This window comes from Staurois parvus, unplaced genomic scaffold (assembly GCF_062004578.1).
Source record: "Staurois parvus isolate SC_StPar_1 unplaced genomic scaffold, SC_StPar_1.0 ptg000778l, whole genome shotgun sequence".
Lineage (NCBI taxonomy): Eukaryota > Metazoa > Chordata > Amphibia > Anura > Ranidae > Staurois > Staurois parvus.
The window spans coordinates 721,409-731,620 of record NW_028318574.1 but is presented as its reverse complement, the minus strand read 5'-3'; the positions used below and the strand labels follow the sequence as shown (position 1 = coordinate 731,620).

At 44.1% G+C, this 10,212-nt stretch overlaps 1 protein-coding gene across 7 annotated transcripts in view; it reads right to left on the bottom strand.

Annotated features, from left to right (window-relative positions):
• Nucleotides 1-8,358: 8,358 nt before the first annotated feature.
• Nucleotides 8,359-10,212, bottom strand: part of LOC149444764 (uncharacterized) — a 183,082-nt gene continuing 181,228 nt past the window's right edge. For all 7 annotated transcript variants that reach the window (XM_089654563.1, XM_089654567.1, XM_089654565.1 and 4 more), the window contains one exon: nucleotides 8,359-10,142. In XM_089654563.1, coding sequence (XP_089510689.1) covers nucleotides 9,388-10,142 — 755 coding nt within the window. In that variant the 3' untranslated portion in view covers nucleotides 8,359-9,387. The remainder of the gene's footprint in view (nucleotides 10,143-10,212) is intronic.

Sequence of the window (10,212 nt, the reverse complement as noted above, 5' to 3'; positions counted from 1 at the left end):
GTCACTGACATCCCCAGTGACACCAATGCAGTGATCAGTGCTAATAAAAAGCACTGACACTACTAATAGCACTGGGCAGGAAGGGGTTAACATGAGGGGCGATCAAAGGGTTAACTGTGTGCTGGGAGAGTTTTACTAGGGGGCAGTGTGCTGGTGCTTCACTGTACTCGCACTGCTTTAGATGGCTGTGCTTTTTTTTTTACTAGGAGCTGTGTCTGTGTGCTTCACTGTAAGCACACTGCTTTGCATGGCTGTGACACTGAGGGATTGACAGCCATGGCCACGAATGGAGCACGGGTAGGGCACGCGAGTGCGTCCCCTACCAAGAAATGCAAAATCACGTGTATATATATATGTGATTTTGTGCACCCCTGCCGCCCTGTAGCAGTACTTCTGCTATAGGGCAGACGGGAAGCAGTTAATTACACAGGTTATGAGGCCAATTTAATACACATAAAGTACTAAGGGCCAGTTCACACTATAGAAACGCAGTCCATATGCGTTCTGGACACGTTTTTGCATGCACGTTTTAGCGCATTTCGGTGCCTTTTTTATGCATTTCAGTTAGTTTTTTTCCCCCTCTCTTTTTCTTCAATTTAAATAGGGACATGTGCATTCCAGTGTATTTTTAGTGCATTGCAGTGCATTTTTGTATGCGTTTTACTGCATTCCAGTACAATTCTGTGCTGGAAAAATGCAGCCTGTTCTACTTTTTTTTTTTCTGTAACTGGAACACTCAAACTGCAAGCACTGATGTGAATTATGACATTGACAACCATATAACCTACTTTCTGTGCATTTTGGATGCAGAAAACAACTAACGCGTGTAGTGTGAACTGGCCCTTATGCAGGCCATAGATGGGGAGAAAACGGCCGATTTTTCGTCCGAAAATAAAACCGGCCGATTATCTTATCGTTAGTGGACGATTTTGTCGGCCGTTTTTCGTGTATTTTGGACTTTCAGATTATCGGTGATGTTGGAAAATTTTCGAAAAACGCCCGACTTTATCCTCATTGATGGTCAAAAACGAACGATCGTTTTCCGAAAAAGGATCACAAAGGCCACAAAATGACATCATTTCCCGTTATAGGTTACTCATTAATCGGCCGATTTTCGTAATAATTGGTGGTCAGGTAAGTTTTTTAGACCGACCGATAGTTTGTTGATCGGCCGAAAATCTGCCGTTTTTCTCCCCATCTATGGCCTGCAATAGTGAGTTTAATTATCACCTTAATCAGCCACAGAACCTGTGTAATTATGTGTTGGGGTTTTAAAGGGATGAGGTGGCAACCCTAACGTTTTCCTGAATGTAAATATGACAGAAATTTGAATTTCGGATGCATTCATTCATTGATTAATTCCAAATTCAACATAACAAATATGATGAAATTAAATTCGTTCCTTGTCATCAGCATTTGTTTTGTTTACTCTTCAGTCTGGGTAGATTCAAAGAATTTGCAGTTTTTGCTATATATTATTAAATTGGATGGATTTGAATCAGAAGAATTTGTTATTATTGGATGCTAGTCCAACCCAGCAAGTGAAATGGCACGAGCTGATTGGATAATATCAACTGGCATCATGTGCATCCAAATTACCGAATAGAATGAAATTCGGATCCATTCGTTATCTGAATCTCAATTTTCCTGACAGACTCCATGGCAGCATACGTATGGGTTGTTCCCGCCCTCTCTTATAGGACCCCACTCCCATAAATCTTTGCTCCTCGCCATAGGCTGTGTTCCTTTTTTGTTTTCTTCCTATGGACCTAGTGCAAGTCTTATCTGGTTCCCGCATTCAAGATGGTCTGCAACCAAGGCCTGGCGAGCCTCCCTGGGAGATGCGAGGTGACGTGCCGCTTGTCAGTTCCACGGGTCCCCAGCTAAAGGCGGGGTATTGAATGCGGTGCCGGGAATGGTGGAGCAGGCGTCCCTTCATCAATTCCAGCGTTCCCCAGCTAATAGCGGGGTGGAAATGGGTGAGCAGGAGTTAGTGCCTGGAACAGCTCAGGTCTGCCAATGACGTGGCTAACAGTGGGTGGCCATGTAGCACCCCGAACAGGCGAGGCGGTCTCCAAGGCAGGTGGTCTTGGCTATTTGGGGTTGGTAAGATGTGCTCTGTGCCCGTTTGGGTCTCATTGTTGCTCCTTATTTCTTTCCTCATCTTTCCCTGCTGCTAGTGGGTGTCTGGAGCACAATGCCGCCACTGTCTGGTCCGAGCGGCCTCTCGCACACTGCGCACATGCGACCTGGCCTCAGAATGTGGCTTGGCTTCGCGTGTATGCAGTGTGGCAAAATGGCAGCATTCGGCGTATGCGCAGTACGGCGGCAGTGATATCATAGCTTTGGCGGAAAATTTAAACAGCTGTCAGAGCTGTTTTCTTTGGTAAATCCTGCGGCTGAGTGTGGCAGCTTCCCTAAGTGCTGTGGTACGCTGGGAAAGTCAGTGCCTGCTCCCTCCTACCTCCCCTGGTGGTCTGCTGGGATTCTACATGTCATGTTCTTTTTTTACAGCTTGGTTGCCTTTGCAGCTGACCTGGCATGGATGTGTCTCTCGTTCCTCCTCCAGGCATCACGTTAAGGGGCATTCCAGCCATTCCAGTAGGAAAACTTGCTGGTGGTGCGAATCTCAGATTCCTGACAAGAGGTCTTTATGTGACTTCTATTTTGTATGGACGATCGGCGAGAGCGAAAGTGCCAACCAACAGGTAGAGACTTTGGTCAGACGGGTTGTTCAAGAGTCCCTGAAGGAAATTGGGACTAGTTGAGCCCACAACCCATCAGTCGGGGTGTGCTTCCCTCCCAAAGAACTACAGAAGGGATGTGCCAAGACCAATGGCTGGGGGGAATAGGAGGCATAGCAGCCACCGTTCTTACGAACAGAAAACTAAATAACTAATTTTATTTCAGAGCAACTATTGAGTGAACCATAAGATGGAGCACATATTCAGCGAAGGTAGGAAATCAGCAACAAGGACATGTAAAGAAGTTATTGCCTGGAGTTCTGCTTTAAGGATCTTGAAGTTTGTAAACTTACATTTACGTCCTTGAATTCTGTGACCTGTAGGCATTGCTGTGTCACACGAAAGGTGGAGTTTCAAGAGGCGGAGTCAGTACAGGAATCACAGCTTGCAATAGCAAAGTGCCACGGGATATGTAATCCTTAAATGAACGTAAACCGCAGAGGAGAAGCTGCAAAGCATGTTGGGAATCCAGGAAGTTGTGGAAAGAGATGACCAACAGACGGAGAACTCACAACATGGAAGGAAATTTTTCAAGTAAATATATATTGGATTGTCAAAAATAGCTATTTGTATTGTTATTACAATGCTGATGTTTTAAAATGAAAGCGTGTGCTGTGACCATGGATCTCCTTTAAGAATCAGAGGCCTATGTCTGGGAGGTTAAGTGGAAGAAGATAAAATTTTGGTGGAACGCATACGCAGTGTTTCACTTTCAGCGTCACAATAGCCTCAGCAGCACGCTGTTCCAGTCCTCCTGGTTCTCTACACAAAACAGATACTCTAAGACCTCTTTCCCACTGATCTGTTTTTTCCCACACAGGAATGTGCCTTTCAAGTCCTGCATGCTGCATTTTTGGTGGAAGATGCGCCTTCCATTGAAGTCAATGGGAAATGTATCACAAATGCACCCAGGATTCATTTTTATGTGTTTTTTGGGGTCGTGTGGCAAAAATATGCTGGCTGTTAAGGAGCGGGCACCCGCCGGCATCCTTAACAACCAGCGAACAGCTGATTGTAAAAGAGCTGGCACATGTCGGCTTCCTTAACAGTCAGTGGGTATGTAAACAATGCCCCTCGTGGTCACCAGTAGTAAAGTTCAGTCTTCCATCTGGTGGATATCGGTTCCTTCATCCCCACCTCCTCCCCTCAGATTCTGGGAGTAGATTCTCCCTCCTGTTCTGCCCACTGTCTCTCCACCTCCTCCCCCCTAGCATTACTCCTGCATAAGAGGAGATGGAACATGCTGACCCTTGCAAGGGAAGCATCACTGGTTTTTAAAGATGCCGGAGGGTTCCGTCTCCCTAGCAACCAATGAATAGCCAGTGAGCCAGCACCTGACTGTCTTTTTTTTTTTTTTCCTTTTAGCTTTTGATGCGAGAAGGCAGTTAACAATGAAAATAGCCAAAACAAGCATACAGTTTGTCAGTAAAGTTTGAGAACCAGGTATCAGTGTGGCGTTGAAGGATGGACATGAAGAAACAAAGACGGATGGTGGTTGGTCTAACAACTAGCAGATAAGAGGAGATGCCTTAGCTGTTAAAGCATTAAATATATTTTAATTTTAATTGGAAGGTAGGATATCAATTGGAGAGTCATTGGTTAACAGTGTGGTTTGAAACCATTGTGTATATTGAAAACATTGTACTATCGATTGTTGGGTATCAGTAGGTAAGGTTTGAATGAAAGATTCCCAGATATTAAAGGATTTGTGAACCCGTGATTTTTTTTATGTAAGGTCTCCACCCATTCATGTAGAAAATATAAGCAAGTTTGTAACAAAAAAATGGTGGGGGATTCTGGGTAGATCCGCATATGTAACATGGTTTTTCGTGCTCCAAGGGATATGACAATTAGGACTTGTTTATATCCTCTATAGATTTTAACACCTGGAATGCTGATTAGGCCAAAGAGTGACCATTCAGAGGTTAGAGGTAAGTAGTTTACTAAGTGTGTGATGGTATAATGCACAACTGTGTTTGAAAATCTGCAGTATTAACTTGTTGCCGACCGTAGATAGCCGAATGACGGCTGCACTGCGGCCGGCTAGTTCTGAGTGGACGTCATATGACGCTCCCCCAGAACGCGCTCTCCTGCGCGCCCCAGGGGGCGCGCACCCGGCGATCTCCGTGATCGCTGTGTCCTACGGACACAGCTGATCACGTGATGTGGTAAAAGGCCAATCACAGCGGCCTTTTACCACCTGATCAGCGGTGTCCAATGACACGCTGATCAGAGGGAAATGCAAGTGCCGGTTCTCGGCTGCACTTTCCTCACGCTGTCAGATCGTGAGGAAAGTACTGCCGAGAACCGGCAGTTGTCAGAGCGGGGATCGGCACCGATCATCAGGGCACTGATGATCAGTGCCCTGATGATCGGTGCCCAGCAATGCCACCCGCAAGTTCCGCCCACCTGTGCCCAGCAGTGCGCCCACTAGCTCCGCCCACCTGTGCCCAACAGATCACCCACCTGTGCCCAGCAATGCACCCACCTGTGCCACTCTGCAATGTCACACACCTGTGCCCAGAAGTGCCACCTACCTGTGCCCAGCAGTGCCACCCACCTGTGCCCACCCACCAGTGCCCGCCCAGCAGTGCTGCCAGTCAGTGCCACCAGTCAGTGCCCAGCAGTGATGCCAGTCAGTGCCGTCTATCAGTACCCATCATCAGTGTCACCTATCAGTGCTGCCTATCAGTGCTGCACATTAGTGCCGCCTATCCGTGACACCTCATTAGTGCTGTCTATCAGTGCCGCCTATCCATGCCACCTCATTAGTGCTGCCTATCAGTGCCGCCTATCAGTGCCCATCAGTGCTGCCTCATCAACACACATCAGTGAAGGAGAAAAATTACCTGTTTGAAAAATTTTATAATAGAAACAAAGAAACTTTTTTTTTTTCAAATTTTTGGCAATTTTTTATTTATAGCGCAAAAAGTAAAGCGCCCAGTGGCAATTAAATACCACCAAAAGAAAGCTCTATTTGTGAGAAAAAAATGATCACAATTTCATATGGTTACAATGTTGCATGACCGCGCAATTGTCAATCAAAGTGTGGCAGCGCTGAAAGCTGAAAATTGGCCTGGTAAATAAGGGGGTATAAGTGCCTGGTAGGCAAGTGGTTAAGGAAGCTGCGCTGCAGTGTGTAAGCACCCTAAAGTGGACCTAAATTCAAAATGTGAAGATGTGCTATGGAATAGGGAACATCTAGAAGGTTAAACCTAACAAGTAGCCTAAAAAATAAATCTACATTTTTTTTTTCCCCCTGTGCCTCCCCATGTCATAACGGATTGGTCTGGCTCCACCCTCTTGACCCTTAGACAACCCTCCAGTCGTAGCAATGAAAGACTTCCTCATACCACAACATGGGTCCCTTTTTTCTGTCCTCTGCAAAGATTTTGGACACTGCAAAATGTTGATTCTCAGGCTCCCATTCCGCCCGGGTTCAACCTCTCTCCTGCTGAGGGGGCTGATGTTATTCCTAAATTAAGATAATCCTTCCAACCCGTGTTGCAGGATGTTTAAAATGGTGATAGGCTGGTAAAATTATGCTGCCTTTCTTATTAGGCCGTGTAGACATTTCTTTTTTTTTTTTAGCCTTCTTTCCTGCGTAACCTTCATCTCATTTTTCTTTCTCAGCAACCTCTGATGTAGGAGGCTGCCAAGATATCCAGGTGTGGAGTGTGAAATGGGTTGCCAACATTTTCTCGTAGCCCAGATCCCTGCATATATGCCAGGACCTTTTTCTCCCATTAGTGTTGTTCTTGCTTTGGTATGGGAGGCAGAGAGGGGCTTAAACGCTAAGTTCACCTTTTGGAATATGTTACATGTTCTGCCTATATTTAGGGTAGAACATGTATTATGTTCCAGCTCCTGCCTCTGATCCCCTGCTTAATGTGACAGCGGGCAGGGGATCTTCTCACTACATCCACTCACTTTTTGAAAAGAGCGTGGCTGTGTGAATGAACAAACTACAAGTACAGCCAGACATTGTGGCTGATGGCTTCTAGTTCTAAATGAAATGCAAGGGCGCTGAAGAGTGCTCTCATAGTTCAATCGCAAGCCCTGCAGCTTTCAAAGAGTCAATCCGCATGGAGGTACAGGCAGAAAGCTGCAGGGCTTGTTTGTGGAAGCCTGATATTGCACCCCTGATCTACTAATCATGGGCACAATGCTTTTCAGGCTCCTGCAGGAAGAAATAAGAAATGTACATTTTTATCTGCATAAACATGTGCATTTAATATTTTTTCTGGAAAGGTGAACTTATCCTTTAAGGTGGCTATAGATGGATTAAAATTTGGTCAGCTAAACAGGGACAGGCTGAATTTCAATCCATCTAGGGATATTCCCATTCGTGAGAAGTCAATCTAATGACTGGCTCCTCTCGAACAAGAATGTTAGAATATTCTGCTTCAATCAGTGCTACAGCCAATTCGCTTTCATAATGATTAGTGTATTCTGACAGCAGAGGAGTCCCTGCTGTCAGAACACAATAGGGTTGCTCATATATGGTTGTTGTTTTGTCCAGCCAGTTGGATGAACAAAAATTAACTGAACAGATTCTACGTGTGGATGGGGGACTCCTCCCCACTGTGTCATTGTATTCTGACAGTAGGGAGACTCCCCCATCGACAGAATACTTAGATCAGAGCTGCAGCCCATTCCCTGCAATGCTGAAGTAACTGATATTTTCCAGCAGTACCGTTTGCAAATAGTCAGTCAATGTATCGACTTCTCATGAACGGAAACTGCCATACATGGATCCAAGTATGGCCAGCTTGACGCAGCAGAGAGGATTCCTCTATCTACCTCACTTGCGTGGATTGGGGGGGGGGGGGGAACTGACCCATGTATGCTTAACTTTACAAATTATGCCTCAGCATAGGATTAACCCCTAGTTCACATTAGTGCGGCCCACGTTTGTGCGGGCAAGGCAACCCATTCATTTGAATTGGCTGCTGTGCCCAAGTTTCACACAGGGAAATAGTGCACCTTTTTCAAAACACATCCGCATGGGCTTTTTGACCATTCGGTTTCTGTTCGGTTCCCGCACCCGCGAACACACTGCAGGATGAGATGCATGGGGCTGCCATTCAGAATTAATGGCACCCTCCGGTCTCGCAAGAGAAATGCAATGCAGCTGCGTGTATCGCATAGATTCTCGCACCCGCACCCAGCCCGCAGTGTGTGGGCTAGTGTGAACCTAGCCTTAATGTGGAACTTCTATGACAATCAGAAGGTCTGGGTTTTTCTAGCCTCTCCCCCCAATTACAAATTACCTTCAAAAACCATTTGACAACCGATTGTGAAAAAAAACGCTAGCCTCAGCCTGCAGCACTCGGGAGGCACAGGTGATATCAACATGCTTTACCATGGTCACCAGGGAGAGCTGGATGCTCAATCTTGGCTTACTTTGCTCATGAGGACTTCAGGACTGACTTTACTGATCTGTATACATTTTCCAGGTCAGTGACTCAAAGCATAATCAAGTCAGGATAAGAGCCAGAAAATGACATTTTCAGAAGGTCAGCATTGACAGAGCCCAAGCTCAAGGGCCTTCTATTAAGAGAAATAAAACTTTTCCCAATCATTTTTTTTTTTAAATTAACAACTTTTAAAATCAGTCAAATATTTGGCTTTTATTAGTTTCTTACATATATATTTTACACATCCGTGTACACCATCAAACAGTTCAAACTTATAAAACCACAATGTTAATAGCCCTTACAAATGTAACAAATTCAAAAATATAATTGCACAATACAGTATAAAAACAACAAACTAAAAACTAAAATATAAGATAAAATTTATTCCAAGGGCCTATGACAGAAATAAAGTTACTTGTGCAAAATATTTTTGGTCCTATGACACCAATCTAATCACCCTGATTGGTAGAAAGTTACCATGTGCATTGTACTCTGCACAGACCAATGTTCCTGCTTCACTTGGCATTTTCTGATAATAGTGCCCTTCAATACAGCACTGCTGCATGTGAAAACTCCCATTGTACTCAGTCATTCAGAAACAATATATCTATGTAGGGTTTTTCAGAATGGGAAAAGCTTTCCATCCTATTACAGAGGAAATTTTTCCCTCAAAAATAAAATGTTTATGCGAGACAGACACAGAATATTCTCCATTCCCCTTTATAACATGTTGCAATTAATTAATGTAAGCCAAATGTCAGTAAGATGTTAATACCATGCTACTAAGCAACTAAAAACTTTTAGTGCAGCTAAGCTCCTAAAACACAATAACCCTTAGCAACGAACCAGATTTCAGTTAGCTCAAGTTTAGAGAAGACTGAGCAATAGAGAAGGTATTGTAATTGGCTCCTATTTAATGGATCTAACAGAGAACCATTATATGAAATAGGACTTCATGTAAGCTTTCACAAAATGCATTCTCATTGAGTTTCTTGGTCCTGGTAAAAATGTTATTTTTGTAAGGAAAGTATCACCTTTTATCATATCCTCTAGGCGGTTATGTCAAAGTATATAATGTTCTATATCTGTGGCAGCCATCTATCGGTGTATGTCTCATACATTTCTTATGGCTATGGCTCTGGAGGAACAGCTTGTCCACTAAGTCTGGGGGAAGACAGATTTGTATATTGTGATACACAACCAGGGTTTGATGTAGACATTGTCTACTGATCCAAATCCGGTAAGAAGACCTTTAGAATAGATATTTGAGTGGCCACCTTTTTATCTTGCGGAACTTTCCTCAGAAACTGGAGTAGGTTTCTGGCGAAATCGGCATCTCCATCTTCGGTCTGCTGCTGCAATTGGCACTGTAAATTTTGCAGTTGAATATTCAGGACTTGCAAACTTGTTTTCATGGTCTTTAGCTGAATTTCTTCTGAAGTCCTATGTCTCCAAGAGGGGTTCTCAGGCAGAACTAGATCACTTCTGCTGCTTGCTGAAGGTGAAAATCGAGATGCTGCAGCCAATTCTGTTTCCATTCTGTCTATGTCTATACCTACAGTGCTTTGCTCTTTTCTGCTGCTCTCTGAAGAGGATTCACACGATTCACCTTGTACATCATCATGTTGTTCACCTCCAGAGATTTTCTCTGTCCTGTTGCTCTCTAAAGAGGATTCACATTGTATACCATTATGGTCTTTACCTTCAGAGCTTTCCTTTACTTTTCTGTTTACTGACAATGAAAATGTTTTGGAACATTCAGTTTCCACTTTATTACGGTCTTCATCTGTGGTGCATTGCCCTACTTTGTTGCTCGTATGGGATGGTTCAGGTGATTCAGGTTTCATCCCATCAGGGTCTTTATCTCTGGTGATTTCCTCTTGGTCTTTTACTTCTGTAGAAAAACCAACACTTTCTGAATCACTTTCACTGTAGGTTTCTCTGCTACTAGTCCTGGAATTGATCTTTGCCTGGTCATCTGTGAATGAAATATGCTATAACATAAATTGCTGTTTTTATTAGACTTTTTATCCACAGTACAATGACCA